This window comes from Phycomyces blakesleeanus (genome assembly GCF_001638985.1).
Source record: "Phycomyces blakesleeanus NRRL 1555(-) unplaced genomic scaffold PHYBLscaffold_21, whole genome shotgun sequence".
NCBI classification, from domain to species: Eukaryota; Fungi; Mucoromycota; class Mucoromycetes; order Mucorales; family Phycomycetaceae; genus Phycomyces; species Phycomyces blakesleeanus.
In genome coordinates, this window is record NW_017265154.1 from 281,163 (window position 1) to 295,333 (window position 14,171).

Consider the following 14,171-nt stretch of genomic DNA (forward strand, 5'->3'; position numbering starts at 1 on the left):
ATCCTTGAAAGAACAATACAAATGCAACCTCATATTTGGTCCATTAGATGCTTATTAAGAACAGTTTTTTTTTTTAGAAAACATAATACTAAAAAGTACTTTTATTGTCATTTTTTGTTTGTTTGTTTGAATGTAAAAAAATAGTTCACTAGTTTTTAATCAATCAATTTTCAAATACTATCAAGGGAACAATTAAATAGATTTGAATAAATAAATAAAGTAAAATTAAATGGACACTATGGGAAAAGAGTGGTAATTCAAGTAGTATCTTTCAAAATCCCCGCCCGAATCACCACTTTTTTTTTGCGTAGTGAGAATAAATAAATAAATAAATAAATAAATAAATAAATAGAGTAGACATCCGGTTATACGGAAGCAATATCTTAGCAGATGGCACTGATTCCAAAGTACCTAGAGAAAATTAAAGCACGTTTAGTCCTCTTAAAATTTGGGAATAAATATAATAGTCTTACTTGGCGTGGTCCATGAACGAGGTAAATGGAACAATGGAGTTGGCACAGATCTTTGAGTCAAGGGAAGTGTTGCAAATCTCTGTTTTTTTTTGTTTTGTTTCAGAAGAAAGGAAAAATAATTATAAGTATATATTCTCATAATGCAAGATTTTTTTTAGATTAATACGTACTGACAACGGAGATGTCATTGGTGATCCAGTATTCAATACCGGCGTGCAAGAAGCCGAACTTTTGAGGGGGAAGATGGGGAACAACTAAAAGGTTACGAGAGCAAAAATAAGTATCCTAAAGTTCTTGTTATATGTAATTCTATAGAAACTTACTATCACGATCGTTGACAGTGCGCTCATAAGTAATGCCAGTAGCAGAGACATAGTAAGCGAAGTTGGCGTTACCAATACGAGGAGCACCTAAAATAATACAAAGTTACAATTATTGGTAACTTGATTTTATAAAGTGCTTAGAAAGCTGGAAAATACTTACCGTAGGTGTAAATGAAAAGGTTAGACTTGGTAATTCTGGCGTCGCGCTGATAAAGATCCAAGGCAGCGAGAGGAGCAAGAGCACCACCAAGGGAGTGTCTGAAATCAAAGGCAAATTAAGTTGAAGTTCCAAAGATATACATATGTTCTATAAGCTTACCCAGTAACAACGATTCTGTAGCTGGGGTGGGCTGTCAATTGAGCGCGGACAAGGGAAAGGACAGTAGCCTGGCTCTGGATATAGGCAGTGTAGAATCCTAAGGTATTATAATAATTAGCTTCTGAACTAAAAAAAATACGGCGTTATATATTGGATATATACCAGTATGAACACTAGCACCAGAGACAGGGGGGTAGGCTTTCTTGATGAAAGTAAGATTCTATTATAAAATAAATGTTAATATAATGAAACAAAGTCTGCTTTTTTTTTTAAAAAAAAATACAATTAGATGAGTACTTACAGCTACCCAGTTAGCGTTGGATCCAGAGCCTAAACATCTTGATTAGTATCCGAAAGAGAATCTTGTTGTATTAAGCATCTTTTTACAAACCTCTGAATACCAATTCAATTTCTTTAGTCTTGTCATTTCTGGTAATGTAACCATTGGCATCGAGAGATCCACCCTTGAAGGACTTGATGAAGGTGTACGCACTTCCACAGGTGCTGCAGGTCCAGAGGCCATCGGGACAGACAGATGTACAGTAGGCACTGGCGGAAAGAGACATGTAGGTCTTCAATACGGTAATTTTGGCGGCAGTAGCCAAAGGAAGAACAACCTTGGAAACAGTAGTGAAAGTTGCAAGAGGAGGATTTGTAACATTGCCCAAGTCCAAAGAAAAGCCACCCTTGGTTTCAAGGTAAGTGGGCAAAGGACCATTGATAGCCTCAACTTGAGCTTCAGCGTCTAATTCGACGACAGGGACATCCGTGGGAGCGGAAACACGATCCTCGAGCAAAGGAGGAAGATCTTCTCTTGATACAAGGAGACCATTTACTTCACGCGGAACAGGAGTAGCCGTGACAGAATTAAAGGCCATTAGAACACCAATAGCGGCGGAAGTCAAGATAGAGATCTTCATGTTTTAGCTTGATCAATTGATTATGATAATAAAAGAAGAGAATGAAGCTAATGAAGAAATCCACAGTCTCAAGATACCTTCTATTTATACTATTTTGAAAACACTGGGTTATCTTTCTTGTGCATAAACTGATTAGGCGAGCCTTCCTGAACTTTGGATATTTGTGGACCCATTAAACTATATCATGGTGACAATCCACTCTCTAGTCTCTCTCTATGATGTTTTTGGAGCTTGTAGCAGGTCGTATAACTAATTTGTCTGGGCTGTATGTAGCGCGTCCTGCTTACATATTAACTTTCTAAAAGAAGATATAATCCCTCGCACAAGATCGATTGCTAGAACGTAGTACTGCTCTAGTCTTACAGATCGAAAAAACCCTGGTACACACTATTAAGTATCTTTTGGTACTCATTATAGGTGTAACAGGCTATAGAGTCCTGGCAAGTATTTCCAAACAAAGAATGCCATTATTTGGGGGTAGGATACATTAACATGCTCTCATATAGATCATATGGCCTAATTCAACAGCACCAAATTTCGGTGTATGACAGTAAATATAGCGCCTGTTCTCTCTCTGTCTCTGTCTACTATACATTCTCCATTACTATTATTTGATAATGAATAGCTAGTTGCTTATCTTAGTTTTTGGTAAATTAGGGAAGTATACCCTTTCTAATCAACTACTCGAAATAAAAGTGTATATTATCTTTATACAATGTACTGTATTATTTGTCAGAATACTCATTTAAAGTACCAAATGAGATTTATTCTCTGAATTCTTAATTTTTTAAAATTAAAATAAAAAACAACAACAAAAGCTTAGAACGATTACACCTGTAATCAAGTAAATTCATCAAAGTAAACATTTGAGAAGTTAAAGAGGTTATCCTTAATGAATTAAGCATTTTCTAGATTCTTGTCAAGCTCAATGCTTAAATTAAAGCTAACTATTCCCCGTTCACATGCATACATTTATGTATTTACTTTAAGTAAGATAGACCCAAGAAGACGGAAAGCTATTTCTTGGATATATTGACAGCGGTTTGTGAAAACTTGTATATTAATTTCACCCAATTTTCTTTTTTTTTTAATGCAAATAGTAAATCAACTATACTAGAAAGTTCTATTCACTCGCTTTTGAAGCGTTACTTAGAAAACCCAGAGCTATAGGAGGAAATTAGTATATACAGTTCAACTACATGCTTTTAAAAAAATGTCGACTATAGCTTGGAAGAGCTAGGCAGTTTACAAATAGGTACTTGGTGCAATTGTTGCTAGACACTATTTTACTTTTTATTTTATTTTAATAATAGCTTAGTTGATATTTAGTCATTAATCTCTTAGAAGTGGCTTATCAGAGTAACTATAGATTCGAATAAAGTTTTGTCAAAGGGATAAATATGGTTCCTGAATATAAAGAGGATTTACATATATTGCAAAGAATTCTATATTCAGACAACATAATTAGGTACTCAACTCTATAATGTGTAATCACGCCGTGAAATTTGAGATGCGCTTTATTTACTTTATTCAAGGGTTATACTGTATTCTTAAAACAGAAATCTTGTAGTATGTTCGATCAGTGTGCCCGACACCAAAGAGATTACTCGGAACACTGTAGGTTCCACCATATCATGCAACCTAAAAGGATCAGTAGAAAAGAAGTCTCGCAAAAAAAATATGTTTTTTCTGATTCTCTATCAAGATGTTTCCTTTTTTTATATATGCCCTGATACCAATTTAGAACCAATTGAAGATAATGGCTGTATATTAAAATACCCAATATCTAATCATCTTACTAGAGCCTTGGCTTTTATTTTTCGGTTGAAATGCTTTGTTAATCTAATTGTTAAAGAGAATAACGTATAAAGAATAGCAATTGAATAAACTCCCACAATCCCTTTGGGTTACACTCTAAGCGCGGGAAAAAAGGTACATAGAGGACCATGTAATGAGGATTCAGGCATATATTTCCCATGTTTTAATTTCAAGTTAATTCTTCCACAATATCTTAATTCGAAGCTCAAGATCTTTCAAAATAGTAATATTAGCATAAAACAAGCCATGTCCTTATGATATGGGAAGATCTTTAAAAAAAAATGTTTATATTTAACTATTATCCTACAAAGATAAACTGAAACCAATATCATCAATAATACAATTATAGCTTTGTAGCTTGGTATATTATTTATTTCCAGCCAGTGGGAATTGACAAACTTTATGAGCTTCTCCAATATATTCTATATATGTAAGGATCATGGTTGGGTACAGAGGGTCTTATCCTAGTGTAACAAATAGACTTTTTTACATACTACAGTACATTTAAAACGCCTGTTAGTGCGCTTCATTAGACTGTGCTATGTAACTCTCTCTTTATTTCTTTTTCTTTTTTTTTACAAAGTGATACGTGCTTGGCTAGATAAAGCAATAGAAACGTAGCTTTGTTTATCGAGTGACCCTGGAATTCAAATGAAGTAGATTTGTTCTTTATTTGATCTACGTGTAACATATGGCGTATTTATCTGGTAGTGGTTGGTTGTACTGGGTTATTTTTTTTTTTTAATTTTTTTAAGCTTAGAATTTCGTATTTTTCTCAATACAATTTAGCTATACTATTGTATATACATTGATTGTAGGCATCCAAACAAAAAAGTCTAAACGAGCACACGCAAACGGAAAATGCGAATTATGTCTACTTGACCAGAGTAGGATTCAATGTATATTTATTTAAGTACACCAAGAAAAACTATTATAATACATTATATATGTTTTATCCAAATCTTCTACTTATCGAGTTTTATTTAAAAATAATACACCGACGCTTCTATTTGAATTATTAGAATTGTTACTATCGTGATCTGTAAGACTTAAATCAAAGATACACCGTAATGATGAGTACTTGTGTAAGTTACAATTGGCTTTTTTTTTAACTTCTAATCTAAATGATTTTCCGCTAGTCTCCTGTTCTAATATACGTATTCTTAAAAAAATAATAAACAGCAAGGTACTACAGTATACATTACTGGACTTGACCTTTTTTTTATGGGTTCGATATCAATATCAGTTGTTTCTTTATATATATATATATCTACTATTCTTGTTACAAGCAAACCCCAATGTATGAAATATAATTAAAATCTACAGATATTAGAGTGCTGTGCTTAATAGTAGTAATAATGATATAGCTTTTATATAGCAATATGTAGTAACTAAACACTAAAAGAAGTCAGCAAGACTATTTGGTAATAAAAGCATGTGGGTAACAAAAGAGTAGAGCACACAAAGAATATCTGTAGTATTCTCTCATAATTATTGGTCCAAGTCTATACATCTACCTCTAGAGCAGTTATATTCTGTCTGCTACCAGCAAGTTATTATAGATACATATATTATATAAAGTTGAATCAAACTGGATCCTGAAAATTCACCAAGTTAATTGCTAGAACCCTTATCGGCTCAATGCTTTACTTGATTTAACCTATCATTATGTTTTTGTTTTTCTTTGTGGCTTGAAATCCTTTTGATAATACTTCATCAGAAAAACCTTTCAAAAAAAAGATTAGTAGATAAATAGTAACTTGCGTAAGAGTTGTTGAATACAGCAGGGCTTTTAAAAAAAGCTTTTCGTTATCAAATTACAATGTACTGCCTTTAATAATAAACTCCACAAGTGCTTTCTTTGCTTTTAGTTTATTTTAGAAGTAGTTTCTTTTGTTTTCTTTGTATTTTATTTATCTGCTATCACTCTCCGAGTGCACTTTCTAAAGTACTGTCAGAGTAGACTTAATTGGACGAGTAAGAAAGTAAATATTAAGAATAAGGGAGGGAGAAGAAATATAATTGGATACATTTTAGAAGTATGGTACGAGCTGGAGAAAACATCATTTTTTTTTGGTATTTTGAAAAGTTCCGTAACTTCTTCTACAGACAGATTATTACGAGATTCCTTTAACATATTTTTTTTAAGAAAAAGAAGGCTTGAATAAAAAAGCTATCAACCTTTAAATTAAAGAGGTGTCACTAAGGAAATAACAGCTTTAATATTTTTCTTCCTAATATTGAAATAAGAAAGATGACTGCCGCATTAAGAAATACATTTGAATGCTTTTAAAATGGATATTCGTATAACATAAACCATCATTCTTGATGTTCTTCTATGTTATCGAACATCAAAATCATTTCTACTATCGAAGTTTTCTGAGGAGAAAATTAAAATAAATTAGAAATTCTCGATATCTACCTTCGATTACGCCATAGTCCTTTATTGTTGTAAAGATACTTGTGTTAAGATGCAGTACCAATAAATACAAAAGAAAAAATCAGGTAAGACACACATAACGTCTTTACTGAGATAATTCTCTGATAGGTTCCGTGTTTATACTAATTGCTTTTATGATAAAAATTCATTATCGGTGTACAAGTGAGAAATCAAAAGCCAACAAACGGAGTACTAAATTATGCCGAGCCCAAGAGATACGTTACCATTGGATATATGTAAGTGGCAAATGTCTAAAGTATAGTTTTCTTATCGATCTTGAAAAAACATTATGTTATCATAGTTGCAAGAGATCCATACTTTGCATTCAGTAAGTACGTACACTTTATTCTTTATAAATGTGAATAAACTGTTTGTCTTGAACAATATATATACCGTTTTACGTGCCTTCCTTGACAGTATATTCCTCTTCAATGACATCATTAAAACAAATTCAACTCTTTCATAATATTTGTAAATCAGCCCCTAATGGTTTATGGAAACTGTGGCTCATAACAGCCCGAATTTTAGATTAGTAGGACATGAAAAGTACTTCATAGCTAAAGTGGCAAAACATTGGATATTTGAATTCATTTTTTAATACAAAAGATGCGAATTTTGGTTAGAGCCATGGTATAAACTATGTCTCTAAAGAATTCTTGGATTATCGTATGTGGTCTTTTATTTACCTTTTTACCAAGATGTCATGCCCCACCAGTAGATCCATCCGACTCAGAACCAACCAGTGAGCTACCCGTAGCCTCAATCCTAAGAACTATAGTTCTCGGCTATATGGCACATATCGTAACAGTTCGACCACAGACAGGAGTGGATAACATGGGTACAAATGTTGCTCGATTTATATGCTTTACGTATCCAACATGGGGAATCAGCATCGCTTTTGACGCAATACATGATGCATACTATGCCGATAAGATTCTTGGGATCGACAATTTCAAAATCCTGTTAAAGAAGTATGAGGAAGATAAAGATACCACAAGTAAAAATGAAGATCATAAAAGTCTCGATTCAGCCGAGCTAATATCACCACTATCTCAGAATGAGCTTATACCAGAATATTCCCCAACTTTGAAAGATGATGAACAAGATTCTCCTTCGGATGTTATTCTATCAAAAACAAAGAATTTAAGAGACTGGCTGGTAGACTACATGGCAAAAAACAACACACCGGTCAAGGAATACGATAACGCTCCTTATCTGGCTGCTCTTCTACATACAATAGGGCCCAAAAAAGCCAAAAAAGTAAAGCATTGTATACTAAACAAGCATATGCTTTTGGGATTTGACTCCAGAACTTATAAAAATGTACCAAAGCGAGAAGATACAAGAACCGAAAATATATCAGTTACCGGCCCTGGAGCAGAATGTGAATATCAGTCCAATATTCAGGCAGAAAACATTCGGTACCTAAAGACAGAAATGATAAGCAAGATACGCACCTCTTACAACGTGGACAACATTTCGTATATCGAGACATTTATTACAATAGTACAGCTCTTCTTTACCACAATTGAGTGTATGGACATCAATGGAAATAAATGGGCCAAGCTCATCATGATTGTATACACTGCAATGTCAGTTATTCAAACACTATCTCTTGTTATTCTACACAAGCAAACAGAGCCTTTCAGCTTGCACTACAATGAAGATGTGCCTTGGAAAGAAGTTTTAGTTGAACGTGGAGCAAAAGAGCCATCTGAAGAGGCGAAAATCGATTTGGCTGACGAAGATATAGAGGAGACTAGCGACTGTTTTAAAAAGCATCAGAGCGATTTATTTTATAAAAACAGTTTCTTGCACTTTGTTATGGAGAACCGATACTTAGAAGCAGAATCAGATTCTATTTTAACAAACTATTCCGAATCTACTACTATTGCGTTTTGTCTCTTTGGTGGAATGGCAGGATCTTTGTTGATTGGAATTTGGGCTGACTACAGTAGCCACAGCGTAGTTCAGTGGATTGTTTTAGCTTGGATCCTCAGTCCAATGTTGATTTTACTGGGAACTATTATTGACGGGTTCTCTCCTAATCCGGATAGCGACACATTTATTTTTCTTAGTATTATGGTCAGTGTGCTTTGTAACTTTGGATGTATTATCGCTGCGACAATTTACGGGTATATAGTAGATAACGAGCAAGGCTAACCTTATAGCTCAACTTAACTCTGACCCTTATTGCCTTGAATCAGATTTATATGGATTATATGTTAAGCACTCACAAATAAAGCAACAATAAAACAGTGTTTACGTTTTACTCCTAGTTATTATTTTTATGAAGATGGTCTTAAGTAAAGAAGCCTAAACGCCTGGCGTATATGTATTGTAGCCTATTTAAATTTATATAGCCCGTTTTTCACCGCCTTTTGTGTTAGAATGCAATATACATAGATAATATCCTAAACGATAATAAGCTTTATGTTTTATGTTTTAGGTATAATATTTGCTACTCACAGACTTTCAATCTACTAAATACACAGCTATAAGTATCAACTGTAACCAAGTAAAGCTCATCTTGGTCGATTGTAAGTTTATTGTGCTTGGTATGAAATATAGTTAGTGTTTTTTTTTTTTACTAAAAAAAGTTCTTATTACAAAATAGGTGTTTCTAGACCGAATTCTGGAGGCACCATGTTGCCTTTGTTTTCAACGACGCCTTCTTCGGCATCATCTTCATAAGGAGGCAACTCTACCAGATGAGGCCATTCTACAAATTGATCACCGTGACGGAGTGAGAAGCGACTGGCCGTAACGACTACAGAGAACCAGAAGCTAAGCCAGAGGAAATAAGCCCTGCGGAACTCAAAGCCAGAATAATCAGGGCGGAATATGTTCAACAAAAGCATGAACATGGAAAACACCAGAATGTAAGGAACCTTTAAAAAAAGACATGCACGTGTAAGAGAAAGTTCATTACTACATTTTTTTTATATACAAAATATGTATTTTATGGGAGGTTAAAGACTTACCACACGGATTCTCAAAGGTTTCTCGGATACAAACGGGCTCTTATATTTTCCGGTAGCTACCAGAGGTTTGATGTGATAGTGACCAAGGAAGAGATCGAATGCATCCATTCTCTTTCCGTCCATAAAGTTGTTTTTGCAATAACGAGTGATAGAGTTGGAGAGATCTTTAAGTGCTCCAGGCACGGTACGCTTGCCGGTTCTTTTAATACGATAGACAATAAAGCATATTAGTTTATAGAATTGTATATTTGGTTGAAAAATAATAATACTGATAGTCTTACCTAGTGAAATCAGTCTTGAGAGCACCAGTTCCAGAGTATACTGAGCTTACAGCATCAGCATTATCGGCCCACACTAATTAAGAAAGAATAAATTTAAGGTTTAATTATCCAGTTTGAGGGGGAAAGTAGCAAACTTACCATGTCGGAAGATAAGAATAAAGTTAGGATGATCATCCACACTTTCATTTGCACCAAGAATATCAATTTCTCGCAATTGAGCATTAAGGACTGCCTTTGCAAAGGTGCTTTGGGCGACATTGGTACGGTCTAAGCAATCCATACAGTTGGAACGAATGACAGAGTTTTGCTTTTTGCGAATTATGAGCGAATCTTTGTTAGAAGCATCATAGTACATATAGCCTTGCTGGTCAAACTGGTCCTTCAATTGGTCTACCAAGATGTTTATACGATCCCATCGCATATTCTTGCACTCGCTGTGGAAATCAAAATGAGTGTAGTAAAGGCGAGGATCATTCAGTTGCTCTACAGTACGAGCATATGCCTGTCCCATAGGAAGCTCATATCCTTTTTTGTTAATCAAATTGACTAGGATTTGGGGACCGTAGATACGGATCTGCTCATCAAAATGTGATCTTGCGGCAGAAAGCTAAAAAAAAAACAACAACCATAAAAGAAAGTGAGTACATTAGGAATACATACACACACACAAATTAAAGTGATATAAATAATCAGACTTACACTCTTTCGGTTTTCTCCCACCCAAAGACGGGGTGTATATTTCAGGTTAATGACCTGTGTCCAGTATACAGGAATGGAACCTCTTGTTTGGACATAAGAAAGTTGCTTCAAGCCAGGTGAAGAAGAAACCGCACCAGGACCATCATAAAGTACCAATTGCTCAGTTTCTACAAAGTTAGACACGTACCCATGTTGATCAACACCACGCGAGAAAAAGCGCGTGCCTGCTCTGTGTCTGCTGCGACGAGTGATCAACGCCAATACAAAAGGCTTGTTGTTGATCTCAGTGGCCTGGAGTTCGACAACTAACAAATTGTTAATACCTTAATAAACCTCCTCCTTAGTTTATTCGGGCTTACATCCTTGGAGAACAGGGAGGATAAAATCGCTGAACTATTTACAGTATTGGTCAATGTCAGGTACTAACCATATAAAAGCACAAATGATATCCATTGTATTCGGACTTACGTTTTTTGCAGGATTTCCCGAAAGGGTGGCCTCAATTAAGCGGTTTACAGGGTCTTTATTCCAGAAGAAACGTTCGTCTGCCTGAATGAATGAATGGACTTGTTAGCTTATACATATCTTAAATTATTTACTTACTCTCTTCCATAAGGGCTCTGAAAGAGTTTCGGTGGTAAATTGAGCCTGCCTCTGGAGAGTGTGGGTCAGGTCATACGTATTAGAGTAGTAGAATGTGGTTCCTCTCAAATGTGCTTCCAAAAGATCAACATATGTCTGTTCATCCTTTGCCTATAATACCAACGTTTCTTTTTTAATATTTCCTTTTATTCCTTCTTATCTTACCTGTGCCTCTGACAAGCCAGTCAAGGATTCCGGAAGAGGCAAGATTTGGAAAGCTGTGATACGGAACACTTCGTGGCCACGGATATTTCCAATGGACTCACGACCAGTAATGACAATAAGATAATCTCCTGCGTGGATTTATTATCAGTTATCTTCATCTGGATACACTATATGCGTACGTAGAATGTTTCTGTGTATAGCTATTTACCTGCTTGGAGTGTAACCAGACCCATGATACCTGCTACAGCTAAGGTTCGGTCCTGCTCAGACACAGGAGGAATAGCATCTGATGAATGTTAAGGATGATTATGATGTACGATTAAATTTACCCATCAAACTAATTTCACTGGTCTCTCGATTGATGGTGAGGTTAGGTCCAGTTTCTGGAGCAAACACGTAGGCACGCTTAGTGACAAAGCTGAGAGAGGAATGAGTTGACAGTAAATGATGCTTATAGTGCTTACAGTCTCATTTCTTTATGCATGACCATTTGAATGGGTGAAAAGAGTTAATGAGGTAGATTACAAGCGAGTTCTTTTTGTTTAAAGTGTTTTCATATTTTTCTCTATTGTAAAACAGCCATGCACATTTGGAAACCCGCCTAGAAGTGATCCCACCCCAAAATGTGGTATACTTTGGCTGTGGTTTATTCAATACTCCCACAACATCCTTTTGGTTTCTTAAGAAAATGAGCCACAATTGCCCTTTTTTTTATTGAATCTAGACATATTTTATTTTTTTACAAAGAGAGATACAATAAGGTCTTTGGAAGGCTATTGATATATTACTACCTTTTATATTATTATATAGTTTACGCAGGATTCTTCCATATGTGATTGAGATAAATTTCTTGAATCTTGTTTGATTCCCGAGTGAGTTTTACTTTTTGGTAGGCGATTCATCCGTATAATTACAAAAAAGACAAAGCACTAAATAGACAGATAAATAGATATTTATAAAATGTGATATCTTATATTACTAACATCTCTTTAAGTTCTTCAAAATTAACTGTAAAGATAATTAAAGAAATGTCTATCAGTCAAATGATACTAGCTGGTATGGAAAGGTAACACGTTTATTGATGATTTTTCCATGTGTTTCTTCCCTTCTATTCTTTTTCGACAGGTATTGTCTTTCCACAATTAGAGATAACCAGACCATGAAATTCATCATTTTGCTTCTATCTGATGAAAAGTAACAGAGCATGTCAAGTGAACTACCCGATGTATAGAGAAACATATTTCATTAATAATAGTAAAAGAAAAGAAAAAGTGGCTTTAATCCTTGTTAATGGTTCTTGATGTACTAAAAATTGTGACAAATTAAAGTATATATATAGAGCGAAAAAATTTAGCTTGTATTAATAGACTGTATCATTTTTTTTAAAAAAAACTAAAATACAGAGTAGTTGTAATAGTCACTTAAAGCTTCTCCTTGTGTAGAATTATGAATATATATGAAATATTGGATGTGAAAGCATTGATATACTTCTTGTTCACAATTCAACAAAATTTGGTGGGAAAAGGGAATATATACTCCGAGACTTTAGGACATGTGTCTGTGAAAAAATATGTCACTAGCCACACCGCAAATGCGTCGGCAATAATCAATAAAGAATTACCAAAAATAATAATATTATTATTATGTCAATTAAAAGGCTTTGTTTTCATGTCAAATTACCAGAATGGTACCTCCGACTTACAGCATTCTTAAAGCACCCCTTCCACCTGTGATTGTACTATCCGATGTACGAATCAACAAAACGATTCCAATCGATCATGACGAACAGTTGTCGAAACTGAACAAGCTCCGAGTATCATTCAGTCAGCGAAAGAAATTCTGGATCGACGTCGAAGTGCTTAATAAGACACAATACAGACAACGTAACCAACATCGTCAATTCCATCGATTCAGACGCGCCGAAGAGGTTATTTTATACTACTATCACTATTTGTTGTTAAGAAATAAAAGCATGACAAATTCTATCCCTATTTTATTTTTATGATATATATATATATTATCTGACAGGCTCGTCGAATCTTGAAAAGGTTCAAGTCATTAGCAATAGACCAGGTAGTCAATGATATCTACAAGGCTTTCTGGAATGCAAAAACGTAGGTTACTTTAATAAATATAATAAATGATCTGGCTATTAAGCTTTTTCTTCTTCTTCTTCTTCAGAATTGAAGCATGTCAGGGAAAATGGAATTTTATCCCTAGCAAGGAGTTTGCAGAATATACAATGCATCGTTTAATTTCTGCCACCCTTCTTTTGGATAAGGTAATGTACTAAGAATCCAGTAAACGTATGTAAATCAAGTTTAAAAAATAATAATAATACAGTAAACTTTCTGAAAATCCAAAGCCTTACTTTTGATTATTCTTATTTCTACCTTGTTTTCTGGATGGTTCGATTATCAGCTACAAATGGTCTTGGTAGAGACCTATAGAGATCATTCAAAGTTGCTCAAATTGGAGCATTTTGTGTCTCTAGGGTTGACCTACATGGCTATATGTAGTCGACTTTCAATAATGTCAGCTACCTGGGCAAAACAGCTCGAGGATTGTTATCTCCTTCTGCAGCGGTGGCACCTTGCATTTCCTTCAGGAATAAAGCAAAAAAACCAAGAAGCCTTTTTATCCCAGAGCAACCAAATTTGTGGTCCACATACAATGCAAGATGCTCGTTTAGAATACATTCGAAAAGAGAGTCAGGAAAGGTAACCAAAAACTCATTGAATAATATAAAACATTGAATAAACTTATATACTTTATTTTATGTGTGATATAGGAGCACCTTTAAAGAGCCTCTCCATTTTTCCTCCTATGTGGCTCATAGCTCGAGACTCCCCCCAATAGCCATATTAAAGAAGGAGTTGGAAGAAGTCGAAAAAATGGGGATAGGCATTAATGATGGTGGTGGTGGTGATAGTGATGATGATGATAATGGCAATGATGAATGTGATTTTGAAGACATGGGAGGTAAGATATAAAGCAATACGGATTGTGTTATTCTATCTAATAACCCCCCAAAAAATCAAACCAACCAACAAACAAACAACGAATCTTATTAGAGGTCATCCAGCGAGAATAGGCAAAAAATTCCA

The 14,171-nt window shown here is 34.8% G+C and overlaps 4 protein-coding genes across 4 annotated transcripts; 2 read left to right on the top strand and 2 right to left on the bottom strand.

Moving 5' to 3' along the window:
* Positions 1 to 478: 478 nt before the first annotated feature.
* Positions 479 to 1,717, bottom strand: PHYBLDRAFT_92267 (hypothetical protein; the record flags this gene model as incomplete). Its single annotated transcript, XM_018443785.1, has 8 exons — positions 479 to 552; positions 644 to 727; positions 797 to 883; positions 957 to 1,054; positions 1,116 to 1,212; positions 1,278 to 1,335; positions 1,417 to 1,445; positions 1,507 to 1,717. Coding segments are annotated over 8 exons (738 nt in total), but the record flags the coding sequence as incomplete, so codon positions are not given.
* Positions 1,718 to 6,932: 5,215 nt separating this feature from the next.
* Positions 6,933 to 8,456, top strand: PHYBLDRAFT_149299 (hypothetical protein; the record flags this gene model as incomplete). Its single annotated transcript, XM_018432249.1, has 1 exon — positions 6,933 to 8,456. One exon carries the CDS (start codon positions 6,933 to 6,935, stop codon positions 8,454 to 8,456), a length of 1,524 nt encoding a protein of 507 aa, XP_018287549.1.
* Positions 8,457 to 8,899: 443 nt separating this feature from the next.
* PHYBLDRAFT_159778 (hypothetical protein) lies at positions 8,900 to 11,536 on the bottom strand (the record flags this gene model as incomplete). The annotated part of the gene is made up of 12 exons (XM_018434060.1): positions 8,900 to 9,184; positions 9,278 to 9,476; positions 9,559 to 9,631; positions 9,697 to 10,165; positions 10,258 to 10,562; positions 10,617 to 10,650; positions 10,726 to 10,806; positions 10,861 to 11,010; positions 11,065 to 11,192; positions 11,273 to 11,350; positions 11,394 to 11,482; positions 11,529 to 11,536. 12 exons carry the CDS (start codon positions 11,534 to 11,536, stop codon positions 8,900 to 8,902), a joined length of 1,899 nt encoding a protein of 632 aa, XP_018287550.1.
* Positions 11,537 to 12,092: 556 nt separating this feature from the next.
* PHYBLDRAFT_172150 (hypothetical protein) lies at positions 12,093 to 14,158 on the top strand (the record flags this gene model as incomplete). Its single annotated transcript, XM_018436746.1, has 9 exons — positions 12,093 to 12,130; positions 12,190 to 12,258; positions 12,507 to 12,579; positions 12,722 to 12,991; positions 13,093 to 13,178; positions 13,246 to 13,345; positions 13,486 to 13,784; positions 13,856 to 14,046; positions 14,139 to 14,158. 9 exons carry the CDS (start codon positions 12,093 to 12,095, stop codon positions 14,156 to 14,158), a joined length of 1,146 nt encoding a protein of 381 aa, XP_018287551.1.
* Positions 14,159 to 14,171: the final 13 nt, after the last annotated feature.